Raw genomic sequence first — 15,099 nt, forward strand, 5'->3', positions numbered from 1 at the left:
ATTTTTTTCTAGTGCCCTTCAAGTGCACCCCTAGAAAATACGATGTACAGCACAGTGCACGATTACATACTGGAATTGGAAGTTTACTTCTGGAGGTGAGAGAACCACAGCTCATATATGTGTGTGTGTGCATGTATATATAGAGATATATATATATATAAATAAAACCTGCTTTGCTGGACACTATAAAAGCAGCAGTGCGGGCCACGTTTATCTCAGATACCATCCTACTGCCTTTTCCCTTGTAGGAAAGGGATTCTCACATTCACGCCGCAAGGCCTCAGCGGTTTCACCTGTTGAAATACAGATGTCACTGCAAATCATATGCATGCCTAAGCTTGGCTTTCTTCAATGGTGAGGGTATTTGCCAGTACTTTGGTGCAGGAAGATGCTTGAGTTGTTTGTGTTTCCACATAGGCAGTGCTAGAACAAAAATTTCCTAAGGCTGTGTGGTGGGTTGATACGCTGGTTAATTGGTGCTAGCTAGCATTTTGTGAGCTGCTCTTCTGTTTTTCCCTCTCTTACAGAGGCCGTTTTAAAGCTTCATCTTGTTACAGAGGAGCTTTTGGGTTTTTTTCCAACTCGCTGTGGAACCTCCTAAGAGCACTTTTTGGTCAGTAGAGCACCCACAATTCTCAACTCTATAAATAACTGCTACAAATAATGGTTGCTGCTGTCTTCCAGAAGTGCCCAGTCGCTGATAATGGGGGTAAGGTCTTCCCAAACGCAGCTGTCGGCGCTCATGCGACGGTTGGAACGCTTTCCCTCTTCAGTCTCTTCCTTATAAAAGTTACTAGTGCCCCCAGGGGTACGCACATGGTGGATGCTGCCACCAGCAGCCCGATCACGGCCAGGGCGTAGCCTGGGTAATCCTTTGTCACCAGCTGCCCCTGCAAGGGAGAGAAGAAGCCGTGGGTCTGGGGGCCCCGCACAGGTGCCTGAAGAGGACAGTGCCCAGGAGCACTTGCTGCTGGAGCAGCCCCTGACTGTCCTCAGTGCTCTTCTGTGTCCAACCATACAAGCTTAGAAGTGACAATAAGAACAGAGCTGCTGACAAAAATACAGGGGAGAACTACTGCAGGCTTCGGTAGAGCAGATTTTGGCTTGATCCAGGTTTCTTAATGAGATGGTTCAGCCCTGACCTCCATCAGGTCTCTGTTCCTCCCCTGGAGCCTGGAGGCTCACGCTGACACAGGCCAGGCCCGCCACAGCTCCCAAATCAGCAATGACACAAAAACATGTAATTTGTTTCTGCATGCTAGGAATGTTTCCACAAAAGGTTATGAAACCTGTGGCTACTTAGCCAACAATAATTTCTCTGTGATAAATACACAGTTCAGCATTCATACAGAAGTGTTTTGGCCATGAAGAAAAATGTATATGGAAATTATGAAAACTATTTATTCCAGCAGCAGCTCAGGTCTGTTAAAATACCACTAATTTTGTTCAAAATACTACACTTTGAAAGTAATTTTTCTGCTTAAAGTGTATTTTTTAAGATGATATTTGGGTCTTCAACATGAATAAAATTTTACTGTTTGAAGGGGTCAATTAAGAATTATTGAGGAAAATTGCTCCCTTTCACAAAACCATTGCGGTGTTGTCACTAGTTTGACCTTTCCACAAAATTAAGGGATGACCCCAACTCCAGCTGCTTTTTTGTGGAACAGTGTAGTTAGGAAGGAGGGCTGTGTCCTTGCAAGAATTAAGGAAAGTTTAAAAAAAAAAAAACCAACCCCAAAACCAAAACTTTTACCTGTGTGGCATCCCATGCTTGGTATTGCAGTGTTCCTGTGAGGATATAGTCGGTGAGGTAAAATATAAATAAGCTTATAATTAGCAAAGGACTAGCAAAAGCCCACATAACTTTCCAATACCAGTTTGGCTTGCGTCCAATCATGGTTTGAAGATCTTTCTCAAACCTGTGTTTAAAAGAAAAGATGTATTTTTGAGAACAGTTGCATGTGTTCAATCAATACCTTGACCTGAGTTACTTCAAAACCACCTCTAGAATTAAATATGTGAGATGGGAAAGGGAAGTAGAGGTGACCAGAAGAGTAATGAACAGAGAGGTATTGTGTGAAGAACTGGCTCACCAGGGTCATATAGTGAGGGTGAAAAGGGAGCAGGGCTTTTGAGAGGATTCCAAACTGCAGAAGAGTAGGTAGAAAAGCCGGGGGGGGGGGACGGGATGGGATACAAACCCAAAACTAAACGAGGTGCAGCAGGAAAAGTCCCAGTGGAATTCTGCCCAGAGGACAAGTTTGGACTTACTGGTGTGAGGTGATGGAGAAAAGCAATGATGCTTAAGTACTCTGGGGAAAATGCTGCTTGGTTTTGTGTAGTTGAGTAGTTCTCATTGCTGCTATTTGACTGTCTTTGATGTGCCGATGCTGGGGATGGCATCTAAGATCATGCAGGAAACCTGGATCTGACTCGAAGGCTTTGACCTCCTCACCAAGGAAGCAACACCCATTGCGTACAAGTGCCTGTACATGTACTGTGCTAGTGGGCTAACAAAGCAAAAACTACAGCCTGCCTTTAGGTGCCCTGAGTGCAAACACCTCTGCTGTTTAAAACTATTCCCAATGCTGAAGCTTGCTTTCACCTGCAGGCGATGACTTGGGAGACCAGTGATGTGCAAGGTGACTGTCTCTGAAACCAGACTTACCAGCACCATTGTCCTTGGGCTGAACTCCTGTGAAAGGAGGAGCAGAAGGTGCTCTTGAGACCAAAGCCAAGAGCAGCAGGGACCAGCATGTGCAGCTCACTTGTACTCCCCTGCCTGCAGAGAAGGTGATGGCCTGGCCTGGCCCCCCGTGCAGCCCTGACCCCCTGGAAGGGGTCTGCAGGGCAGGACAGACACCCATCGCCTCGCTGACACCATAGCGTAGGAGGAAAATGTATCCCGAGGCGGTACTGTTATGCTTGGCCAATAGTCCCCCACCCAGCTATCCCCCTACAGAGAAAGGAGGGTTCAAGCTTTTACCTTCTTATCCCGTAGATGTAACACACCGCAATGGTTTCTACCAGCACGATGAGCAGCAGTGAGAGGGTGGCTGCGTAGTCGTTGAATATGTCAAACCAGTAATTTCCAGCCTCCATGGTGAAGATTAGGCCAATCACACAGTTAATGAGACACACAGCACCTGCATGGGTAAAACAGGGACCCTGCTGTTACACCTGGAAATCTAATTACATGGGCGAAATGTGACTAAAAAGCTGGTGGGATTCCTGCTCATTTGTCAGGGAGCTGCTTTCTCAAAGGGGAAAGGTGGGTTTTTTCCCCTTTGGAAAAGACCTGCCTCTGCTGGTGTATCCTCCAGCTGCTGCTCCTCAGACCTGCACAGTCACAGCACACCCACCCCAGCAGGGTCAGGACAACCGAGTCCTGGCCGTGGCCTTGTCGCGTGTGTGTGCAGCATCTGCTGTTACTGCTGGGTGTCCAGCTGAAACAGCTTTTAAGGTGGGACAATGGATTTCCATGCCCAAAGGGGAGCCCCTATCACTTCTAGCCAGAGGCTGAGGTGGTTCGCAGTTCGGATACTGGTAATGCAACTGAAGAGCCACCAGTATCTTGACATTTGTCCAGGCCCTTTGAGTTTCACCTGTCAGTAGACACCAGTCTGAAGGAGCCGGGGTACGCTGGGGAGCCTGCAAATACGCAGCCATGACTGCCCTGGTGCTTTGAGGGCTTCCAAGGGAAAATACTATACAGGCTGTACAGAATTTCCCAAGGGCAGGTGAACCCTTCCTGCAGCATATTTGATATTCCCTCAGCGGCTGTGGGACACCAATTCTTTGGCACCCACGTGTGCTCCCGCTGCAGGGCCTGCGCTGCGACGTGGCGCTTACCCGAGATCACCTCCTTGGGGAAACGGGCAGCAATGACCCTGCTGTCGGTCAGTGGCGTGAGGATGGCGGCGGTGTTTCCCAGCATGCTGCCGATGCCCAGCATCAGCAGCATGGCGAAGTAGAGCACGGAGTACAGCTGGGGCACCTCCATGTTTTTGATAGCTTCAGAATAGACAATAAATGCCAGTCCCGTCCCCTGGACAGCCTGCCGGTGAGAAGGGGGAAGTGACTTACGGGCACCTCCTCAGCTCGGTCAAGGACATAAGAACAAGAACATAAGAGACTGACCCTGTGCCATGACAAAATACACCTGAGGTGGTAGTTTTTCACAGCAGGGGGGATGACACCTCACCCAGCTCAGCCGCTAATGACCAAGTGAGCCCCTTGCGAGGCTGAGCCAGCGCCCATCCTGGTGCAGCAACGAGCCCCAGCACAGCCCCCGGCCAGGCGGCTCCTGGGGGTCCAGATGTGCCCATGAGGGGCTGTCGGGGCTCAGTGGGAGGAAAGGAGAGCGAGAAGCCCAGGTGCCTGCACAAAGCGGCAACTCACCGTATCGAGTTCAGCTTCCAAGCTGCAGTTTTTAAGCTGCGGTGATAATTGGGCGTATTCCTGTGGGTGGGTGGCCATGAGGTAGTCCTTCATCTCGCTGAGGTTGTCTGCCGTTAAAGAGCCTTCCTCCAGGTCGAAGGTATTCATCAGCAGCAGGATCACCCTGGGAAAGATTGCAGGAATTTAATGGCTTTCAGGTCAAGGTATAAAATTGAGGCTGGTTATACACCTCGTCCCTTTCTTCTTTGGCCCCTACGTGGGGATGCTCTGCTGGCCACAGGGCTCCATTCTGCCTGGGTAGGAGCCACGGCAGTTCCAGCACAGGGCTGGGACATGAGTGACCTTGCACTCATCTCTGCTTTGGAGGGAGCAGCTCCTGCACCCACGCTGCCCCTCCCAGGCACGTATTTTGGGTGCCAGCCAGTGCCAGCTGACATCTCTTCCCCTTTGCCCTCCAGTCTCATGTCCACACCCCACCAATGTAATGAGCCTTTTGGCAACGAGCAGGGACTAGCAGCTTGGTTTCCTCTCTGGTCAGCAGATAGATTGAAAGCTGTAAAAAATACGAGTAAAAGTGTAACTGCAGCGGGCCCTGTGCCAGGGACTGCATGTGAGCTTGCTGCCTCGGGGCACAATCCTGCAGGCTGCTGGGCACCTCCAGAGCATTGCTGCCGAGGAGGCCGAGCTCCTGGCACGGGGCTTAGCCTTAACAGGGGAATCTGAGCATTGCTGCATTTTATTAATCAGCCCCCACGCACCCCCTGAAGCATGTGACCAGGGCACAGTGGAAAGTGCCACTGTGACTTGCCCAGGCAAACTGACCCTCCCAACCTGGCCGGTGCCTGGAAGCGACACCCAGGTGTCAAAAGGCAAGCCAGCTCTGACCCGTCACCTCACCTTCATCGCTTTAAATAGCGCCATTAGCTTTATTAGAGCAGTATCAGATCTGGTCTTAGGGCAGCGCTGCGTGCTGTCATTTATTTACCTCCCATCTTACCTTCCCCAGAACAGCCTGCGGTGGAAAACAAGTGAAATATCAGGCTCTTACTTGCTTATACAGCTTTCATAGTTAAATGTCGCCTTGAAGCCATAGATGGAGAAAGTCACAATGCTGGCAAATATGGACGTGGTGCTGTTGATCAGTGAGACGATGATGGCGTGCCTCTCGCAGTTGTTGCTGGGCTCGTTGTAGCTGGCAAACGCGATGAGGCTGCCAAAGCCTAGGCCCAGCGAGAAGAAGATCTGCGTGGCGGCACTGATCCATGTCTTGGGGTTCGACAGCTGCTCCAGCTGCAAAACCAGATGGGGAGAGCAGGAGTGTGAAGCTGCACACGGATGCCCAGCACCAACCCGTCCAGCCTGCAGGGCTGGGGACAGGCCCCTTTGCGCGCACATTTTAGCTCAGGGGTGGGTTTTGGGCAGGGTTACAGCTCACTCTAAAAGTAATATGCTACAGGTTATGTTAATGAGCAGGTCTTCTTCTGCAGGAGGATGCAAGCAGCTCCTAGGCACCGTGGCAGAACAGCCTCCAGCCACTCCCAGCTGCCTGACCTAAGCTACTGCTGCAAAAACTCAGTCTAAGGAAAAGGAACATCACCACTTTTTAAAACCCTATGTGTTCAGTAAATAATATTTCATGAAAAATTTAGTACGGTTTTCCTGTACCTTTGGTGTGAACATGTAGATGAGCCCGTTCACAGCTCCGTGAAGCGTTAATCCTCTGATGAGGTATATGATGAGGACGCAGTATGGCAAAGAGGCTGTTACGTAGACGACCTGGGGGAAGGAAGGGAAATACCTTGGTCTAAAGAATACATAAGACAGAGCTTATCTACTGTGGTCAGTCTCACTTACTTTACGTAGAAAATTTCTATTACTGTGTTTGTTACCTTGTATTAATCTTTACAGAAATATTTTCAGATAAATCTAACTTTCGATTTAGGCTTTAGGGAAAAGAGTTTTTATTAATAAAAACTGTGCTATTGTTCCCAAGGTCTTCTTTTTGATTAGAAAAATAAGAACAAAATCTGAAATATTTGAAGCATTTACAAACTCAGTTCTGCAGCATTTAGTGGAGTAACACCAGTTTGCAACTGTCGATAAAGAGCTCATTAGGCAAAGGTCAGCATCCATCATCTCTCTAGGAGAAAGGCAAGCGGATGTCATATAAGGTCAAAATCAAACTACTTCAATTCAGATGTGAAAAAGACTTTAACTTAATGTAACCCAGATCAGGGATGGAGAGAATTAAGTCTTTCAGTTGTCTTCCATGAGCTTTTGATCAAACCCCTGAATTTGAAGCTAAATGTTCAATCTCCACATTGGAAAAAGCCACTTGGGAAAAAAAAAAAAAAAAGGGATAATCCAATCATCTACCCTTTGCTGGGATGTACCCCAATGGTTCACCCAGAAACTTACATAAAAACTAACTCACTAAAAAATGTGCCTTCCCAAGCTCTTGGGAAGATACTTGGCTGGGTAATTACCTCATATTCCTCTCATTTGCACCTGCCTGTGTTGCCAGCTGGCATCTGCCTTTCCCTGCCGCAGGCCTGCAGATGCAGCGGGACAGCCCGGCACCCACTGCCCACACCTGCTGCTGTTCCTGCATAAGGAGAAGCCCCCTGCACTCCCCATGACAAGACCCTGCCTTCATGATGCTTGTTTCAGTGCTCCTTGGCTATTTATTTATTTCTTTTTTGCCTCCAAAGCCAGCTGCAGCAAGTTTAAGAGGTTATTCTTAGTTTACAGTCTCTTGGCTTTTGCATTTGGCTAAGACGATTTGGGGATTACAGCCCTCAGCTTTTTTTTTAGTGCAGACTCAGCTGGGACAGTGGTTTTTTTCCCCCCTTCCTCATAACTTCTACTGTGAATAAAGTGAATGAAAATGCCCGGTAGACATCCTTTTTTGACTCGCAAAGACCAGGGAATAGATGTCTCCTGACATGTCTCTGCTGTGGCAGACAGCTTTCCATAGGGCCAGAAGCCTGGTGGATGGTTTTGCAGCAGAGGTGGCTGCATTTAAAGGACTTTTGGGGATTACTTTTTTAATATCAGTCAGTGCTTTACTTGAGTCTTCCTCAGTTGCAACTTAACAGGGTGGCAGAGGCAGCAGGGCTGGCGGCTCCAGGGGGAATGCCATAACCCTAAGTAACAGCAGCCACCTGCGCTGTCTTTTGTCACTCATTTCTGCTCCCCACATCCCGCCCTGGCTCAGCGGGGCCATGCCCACCTCTCACCTTGCCGGTGGACTCGGTGCCGCGGAGGATGCAGAGGTAGACCACCAGCCAGGCCAGCGTCAGGCAGAGCGCCTGCTCCCACTGCACGCTCCCGCTGGCCTCCAGCGACGGGGAGATGTTCAGGGTCTGCCGGTACCAGAAGTACTGGGTGGTCGACGTCTTCTCGCACTCCTCCTCGTAGCCGGTGCGGTTGCTGTTCAGGGGGCAGGTGGCCCACGGCAGGGGCTCCTGGGAGCGAGGGGTGTGGGGAGAGCGCCTGCTGTCAGCATGGCGGGGAGAGCGGGGCTGCCGGCGGGGATGAAGGCGAGGGAGGCTTTCTGCTTGGGCCTTGCTTGTCTCCGCATTGTGCTGCCTGGGGCTGGGGATGACCCTGTCCCCTGGGGATGACCCTCTCCCCAGGGACAGACCTGCTCTGGCCCTCTCCCCTGGGGATGACCAGAGGGATGACCCAAGGACAGATCCGTTCTGCCTCTCTTCCCCAGGGATGACCAGACTGACTTTTCTCCCTGAGGACCGACCCCGTCCCTTGGGGATGACCCTCTCTGATCCTGTCCCCCAGGGCCAACCCTCTCCCCTGCCTTCAGACAGACCTACCCCAGGGTGCAGGACACCATGGCCACCAAGGCACATGCCAGCAAGGCATCACGGGGCTGGCCTTGACCTGCATTTTGTGGTGAGGCAAAGACACCCCAGTGCCCCTGCGGACCCCCTGGAGGGGGACACTGCTGCCTCATTTTTCACCCCAGAAAAGCCCTGGGAGGATTTCTGGAGCTTTTGTCCCTCCACCAAGCTGACAATGGTGCCATGTAACATCCAGCATTGGTGCAAAGCCACCATGCCCCAAGCCACACCACCGGGCACCCACGCACCTGGAAGGAGTGGAAGAGGTACCAGAAGGCCCAGGCGTTTATCACATTGTAGTACATGGAGAGGAAGAAGGAGACGACAACGCTGGCAACACCTGCAGGCATGGAGGGAGATGATTGGTCAGCAGCAGAACCCCAAAATGCCCGGGGGGGGGCACTACAGCCAGCCAGCACGGGGTGGGCCTTGCCTCTGCACTGCCCTGTGCCCAGGGCGAGCCCCTACCACTGCAGTCGCCTCCTCCTCCCATCAGGATTTTACACTTTAGCCCCTGAGGGGGGTGAATATTCAATGTATTGTTAAAAATAAAATGTGTGTGTAAGCAAATTAGTGATAGTTTGGGTTCTCAAGGTAATTTAATAACATAATAAGGTAGCTGAGAGTGGGGATTGGTAAATGGTAGGCAGCAATGGTATGAAATTAAGACACCGTTTTACCACTCCATTTTGAGCATATTGGGAAGATGCTCTTGGGGTCAAAGCCCAGCGTGGGCAGCCTCAGGGGCTGAATTTAGCACAAGCCTTCACACTGTGGTTTTGGCAGTCTGCCTGAGTGCAGGGGGGACTCACACCTCCATGTCCAAGGACCCAGCACAGCGAGCTGGGGTCTGGCCCCAGTGCACTGCAAGGATGGGGTAAACGCGTGCCATGAGGTGGCTGGTTGACTGCTTTGCTCAGCCTGCTGGGACCCAGTAAAACCCCAGCTCCCAACTGGTTTCTTCTCTGAAATGCAAATTTCTCCATCCAAAAAATCATCCATGTTCCTGGAGCACTTAAAAATAAAGATGAAAACTGAGAATTTACCAACGCCGCAGAGGTAGGGGCTTATTATTTTCCAGGCTCCGATGCTGCCCTGACGCATGTGCTGCCCCACGGCCAGCTCCAAGTAGAGCAGCGGCATCCCCTCAACGATCAGCATGATAAAATATGGAATCAAAAATCCACCTGCAAGAAAAACCCAACAGATGGCCTTCAGCAGAGCAGCAGCATAATAAACACTGCATTGCCCTCTTTGTGGTGAAATCACCCGATTAAGTGTCCCACGAGCTGGCTGGGGCTGGGTCCTGTCTGGGCACCTTGTATATTGAGGGCACGGCCCAACCCTGAAGGACATCTCACCGCATTTCAGGCGGCATCCCAGATGCCAGTGGGTGCCGGGCACCTGTGCACAGGGAATTTTCCGCAGGCACTTGGCAGAGCTGGGATTTCTGCTGTTAAACTGTGCCGGTGACCACTCCAGCACAACAGGGCTGCCCAGAAGCTTTGTGGGCGGTTTGAGCAATGTTCGGGGCTGGGGCTGTTAAAGGGTAACTAATCGTCAGCCAAACCTCGTAAAAGATAATGAGAGAAAGAGGACAAGGGAAAGATTTACTTCATGTGTGGTGTTCTGCAGCAGAGCCAAAGCACTCAATGACAAAGTAACAGCAACATCCTTGTTGAATAGAATTTTGAGTAACATACTGAAGTCTGACCTGGCTTAAAAAAATCCCAACCAACCAAACAAACAAAAAGCTCCCAAAAACCTCCGTGCTGAGCCTAAAAGCACAAGCAAAGGGGTGAAGGCTTTTCCCCCAGGGTTGCTCCTGAGGGAGCAGAACCTGAGTCGAAGGCATGCAGCCTTCTCCTGCCAAAGCCTGCTCATCCCTGCTACCCCTGCATGGGAAGCCACAGGGATGCTCCTGCAAAAGAGGAGCAGCAGGAATGGGCAGGTGGGCAGTGAGGGAGGGGGAAGGACCATCCTGCCTGGTAACCAGGATGCACTTCAGCTTAAATTTATTCTGGGGAAAAAAAACCCCAAACAGTCCTTGTCCTCGACTTGGGGCTCACTTCAGAAAGAGCTGCTGACAGAGTGAAAAACCTGGATTTTTGCGAAGGCTTTCCTGCTTCCCTTTTTATAGCGAGCCAAAGATATTTACGTAAATATCTCTTATTTAGGATTTAATCTGCAGCATTAACATTCCTTGCAATGGGCTCTGTGCAGTGCCGGGGAGGAATGAACTCCAGGCAGAGACTGAGGCAAAGAACTGGAAATAAACACTGAGCAATAATCCGGTTTATTCTGGGAATTAATTTTCCACCTCCTGGCTCTCTCATTATTAACGACCCCTTTGTTAGTCTGTTAGATAACTTCCTATGCTATAAGGGAGCTGTCGGGGGTTTAAGAGCTCTGGTAGCTGCTCTGTCCCAGCGGGGTGTGAGCTGTCCCAGCAGCGGCTGAGGGGAGTTTTGCCATGTACCATCATGGGGGGAATCAGTGTTAGGCCCTTCACGAAGGGCCTTTTTTGCCTTCCCAGCAGCATTATCACATGCTTGGCATTGGCTTTGCCACTTTGCAAGGAGGAGGAGTGCCTCCAGGCTTGTTCTTCACCCCAATGTCCTGCCTGCAGCTGGGGGTGCTGGGGCTGAGCCCCTGCCCCTTGCTCTGCACCGTGTTTACATGCGGATTTTGCTCCCAATGCTACTTTTCCTAAAGGGTAGAACCAGAATACCTCCTGTAAGTGACTCAGGGCAGCCACATGAACCAGCTCCTTATCCACTGTGAACCAGCACGGCTCCACTGACCTCCCTGCTCATTTACATCCAGCTTTACTCCCTACAGTGCCAACCACCTGCAGAAAACCAGCACCCAGGCCAGACCCCTGCTGCTGGCACAACATGTGGAGTGTGCCCCGGGTCTGGTTGAGGCACTAGGCTTGACCAGCAGCACCCTCACCTCTGCTCAGCATCCCGCCTGGTGCTCAGGGGCTTCCTCGCTCAGGGCTGAGCCTTGCTGAGCACCCGTCCTGCTCTAACCCATCCCAGTGTCCTTTCAGTCTGGCCCAGCCTGCTTACCGACAGACTAACTGCACCTACAGGGTTTGACCCTCCCCCAGCTCTGCTCAGGTCAAGCTCTCTGGATGAGAGCAGGGAGGAGGCAATCTGCTGATGAACAGAAAGGCAGGAGGTGGTAAAGTCTGAAAATACCCTGTTTATGAGTATCTTCAGCAATAAGGGCATACTGCTCTTCTGGGCAGGACTGGCTCTGTGCTTTTCTATAAGGAAGATGCTAAACAAGCAGCTGCTGGCATCCCCACCTAAACTCAGTGCCTGGCATATCCAGCTTTTAAGTTCCCAAAACAATGTTTTGTCTGCATGGGTTTTACACCTGAATTCTTTTTAAGAGGGCAGTGAAAAACAATTAAGAAAAGCAAAGCCTGCTGTCAGGAGTTTTAGTTTCACAGTAGGAAAAGCTGCCTCTCCCCTGGGAAATTTAACCAGGGAGGATAAAAATAATAAACTATTCTTATAAAAGCATGCTGTTCAGAAAATACTTGGGTTTATTTCATCTCTTTTTCAGGATAATCAAGTGTTCCAGTTTTGGTTACATCTCAGAGAATTTTCACCATCTTCTACACTACTGACGGCTGATGAGAAGTGGCTAAACCATGCAAAGCACCCCAGTGTCTGAGTTTTGCTGTCCGTCACAATGTCTGACAAGAAAGGCTGCTAGTGGACTAATCACGTGCAGTTTAATTACATACAGAACACTCGCATTTTAAGCTTTGTGCTAGAGTTCAGTGTCAGACATGAAGTCTTTACCCTCAAAAGTACCTGTGTAGATACTGTGTATACCCAGATCTGTGTGCACCCAGAACTGCAGCATGTCTATGACTTCTACTGTCTGAACCATGTAAGAGAGCTTCAGCCACTGCAGCATCTTTATTGCCACTGTAACTGTACCCACTATATTATCTGGATTTTTCTGAGCTGGCTTTTCAAAAACCAGAATGAACCAACTCCTACCACCATGTGTGCATTCAAAAGTAAGCTACAAGCCAATAAAACAAGCACAAAACCCTTAAACATCACAGTGTGTTTCTTCCTGAAAGGAAGAAAAGGTGGAAGCAGACCAGAAGTAAATGAAGCAGATGCTCATCATGTCAATGCATGGCTGAGATGGGTCCAGCACTATAACAACAGATGGAGTGTGAGAAGCAGTATAAAACTGGGATGTCTTATGAAGAGAGGCTCTTCAAAACATGGTCATAAACCAGTGTATACTAGAAGAGATTATCAGCATTGGTTTTTAATTCATCTAATTAACTGACTTTAGATTTCTAAGGAAGAACATCTGTGGCTGGTATGATACAGACATCATCTTTCTTCAGTTTGGACCTAGGAGAAGGCTAAACTTTCAAAGAGCTGGGGTTTTTTTGAGCCCAAAACTATTCATTTCCTTTTCGCAAAGCTTCCCAGGAGGCTTTTGCTGTGAAACTCCTGTTGATTAAGGAGTTTCAGCCAACTTCCAGGCAGATTTGCAGCCAAGATGCCACCTCCTAAAGTAAGGCTTTGTATAAAAGACAACACATTAATGACAGAAACTTGAAACCATACACCTGATCCTTAAATTAAATCAGTGTAAGCATCTCTCTCAATATATTCCAAGCCCCATATGTGAACTTACAAGCAACTGAACTACCAGTTCAGATTGCACACCAACAAACAGCTTGGCCTCCTGCTCTGCCCTGGACCCTGCTGCATGGACAGTCCATTAGCATGGACAACATACTTTGGGATTTAAAGCTTGCCATACTCCTCCTTGAGGGAAGCAAGAAACATAAACCACACTTACCTCCTCCGTACATCTGACATAAGTATGGAAACCTCCACACATTTCCCAGCCCCACGGCATAGGAAATGCAGGCAAAAACGAACTGCAGGGGATTGTCCCATAGCGGCCGGGATTTCTCCATTGCCTGCTTGGAGGCAGAGGTTTCAGCAGAGCCTTCCTGCCTTCACTCCTTCAGGTACTCTGCCAGCCCTGCCTCAGACTCCACGCCAGCCCGGCTTGGAGGGGAGGGAAAGGCGGAGGAGCTATGCTTGCCAATTCCTATCAAGCTTTTTAATTACTAATCTTATTAACAGGCACATACTGAAGTAGGAATGCTGGTAAATAGATTATAGGCACACACAGAACTATAAAATTGGTACTTTGGGAGAACAGCTGCTTGGGTTTTGACGGGCATTTCTGGGAAGGATGTGAGCCCAAGGATTTTTATCGGCTCACGTGCCAACTTGTCACTGGGAGGAAATAACACAGGGGTTGCTGTCTGGTTTTGGAAACAGGACGCTCCTGCCTACAGGGCTTTCTTCCCTAGCAGTGGCATTTATGTGTGTGTGGGTTTGTGTGTGTGAGAGGCACCAGCTTGGATTTGGTAGCACAGGGGTTTCCACACCATTAGGACTGGGCTTAGCAGCTATCAGAACTGCCTTTTATTCCCTGTGTCCCCTGCTCTAAACAGGTCCTCAGGCATCCTGTCACTTGTGCCCTGGAGCTCACCCCAACCAGCCCAGCACAATCCCCAGTTCCAAAAGTGCCCCTGAAACAGTCCCTATCAGCCATGCGGGTCCCAGCCTGCTGCAGCCTTGAGTACAACACTCTAGTTTGACCCTCTGGGAATACCACCCTCCCTCTACCTGCTCTTCGTGCGTGTGACCAGCCTCTTTTCACCTACCTTCACGATCAAGCCCTTGGAAATGAACTTTTCCGAAGGCTTGCTGGTTTAAAATAGTTCTAAGCAGCAGGGACCAAATCTATACAAAGGCCACTGGGGAGAAGTGTCTGCAGCCCACTGTGGAGGCAGCAGGACCTAGGAGGGCTTTGGGTCGTCTGAATGCACGCTGAGATGCCAGCTCTGAACAAGGACCCTGAGTGCTTGTGCCCCTGCCAAGGTGCACTTTGAGCTCAACCACTTCAGACAGGGCTCCCAGCGAAGGAGGCTGTTGGCAGCACCTGTACCAATAAAAAGGGGATGAACAAGTCCAACGACTCAGCTTCCTTCCTCTGTCTGTGTTTTTTTCAGGCCACGACTAGGCACCTTTCAGGACTGTTTTACAAATAAGGCTCACTCAGCTGCTGTCAGTCCTCCAGTGCAAGGAACTTGCTCCCTGCCAGCGCCTTGTGTGCTGCTCCAGCATCCCATCAGGCCCTGGCAGAGCCAAGGCATCCAGCTGTGGGTAGGGGTGAGAACCCCTGCCATGGGGCCCTTGGACATGAGCCCAAACTGCAGAGTACGTCAGGTGGCGTTCTGGAGACTGGTGGAACTAAAGTAGCAAAGTCACAAAGTGGGACGACACATATCTGCACGCCAGAAGAGGTGACTGCAAGAGGTTTATGCTTCTTCTGTAAGTGAATCCGTTCTTCACGGTGCATTTTAGCACTGTTAGAAATAAAGGTTGCCATTGGGAAACATCAGGGTATGGCACTGTACAGAGTAGAGTTTTGAGGGAGCTTGTGGCTTTTCTGCAACGTCCTTGTAGTTCTGCCCACAGAATTGCAACATGTCAGCTAGCCCTGGAAATACGTCTCAGGGGTAACCCTGAATTCTGCTGGAAGGAAAAATTGGAGGTAATTTTAGATCCATAAGCTATTAAACTGAAAAAGCTACAGATATATTAGCTGTGCCACATCATGAAAACTTGTGCAAATTATTAAAAAGTTAAATGTCTGTCACTGCCTGTGGCATTTATTACAGATTATGCTTATAAATAGCTTGCAGCATTTAATAACTCGCAGACAAAACAGCCTGAAAAAATAGCACATCACTAACACT

General features: G+C 49.7%; 1 protein-coding gene across 4 annotated transcripts; it reads right to left on the reverse strand.

The window, feature by feature from the left end:
- Nucleotides 1–49: 49 nt before the first annotated feature.
- Nucleotides 50–13,277, reverse strand: SLC6A20 (solute carrier family 6 member 20). 4 transcript variants are annotated; one of them, XM_074900703.1, is made up of 11 exons: nt 13,119–13,277; nt 9,311–9,451; nt 8,513–8,604; nt 7,644–7,871; nt 6,070–6,180; nt 5,453–5,694; nt 4,405–4,567; nt 3,856–4,060; nt 2,990–3,149; nt 1,757–1,922; nt 50–890 (listed from the first exon to the last, which is right to left on the reverse strand). In XM_074900703.1, exons 1-11 carry the CDS (start codon nt 13,237–13,239, stop codon nt 741–743), a joined length of 1,779 nt encoding a protein of 592 aa, XP_074756804.1. In that variant the 5' UTR covers nt 13,240–13,277; the 3' UTR covers nt 50–740. The 4 variants fall into 4 exon arrangements, with proteins under 4 accessions (XP_074756804.1, XP_074756803.1, XP_074756807.1 ...); XM_074900702.1 differs by having other exon boundaries at nt 5,453–5,729; nt 6,057–6,180; XM_074900706.1 differs by lacking the exon at nt 9,311–9,451.
- Between the last annotated feature and the right edge of the window lie 1,822 nt (nt 13,278–15,099).

This window comes from Athene noctua, chromosome 2 (assembly GCF_965140245.1).
Source record: "Athene noctua chromosome 2, bAthNoc1.hap1.1, whole genome shotgun sequence".
In the NCBI taxonomy this organism is placed as follows: domain Eukaryota; kingdom Metazoa; phylum Chordata; class Aves; order Strigiformes; family Strigidae; genus Athene; species Athene noctua.

Bases quoted from the DNA above. Each gene is read 5' to 3' on its own strand.
- SLC6A20 (XM_074900702.1), bottom strand. From the start codon at position 13,239: ATGGAGAAATCCCGGCCGCTATGGGACAATCCCCTGCAGTTCGTTTTT. The intron at 4,061-4,404 runs GTGAGTTGCCGC...TCTCACCGGCAG, and splicing joins TGGAAGCTGAACTCGATACG to GCTGTCCAGGGGACGGGACT. The intron at 3,150-3,855 runs GTAAGCGCCACG...TTACCCATGCAG, and splicing joins CCCCAAGGAGGTGATCTCGG to GTGCTGTGTGTCTCATTAAC.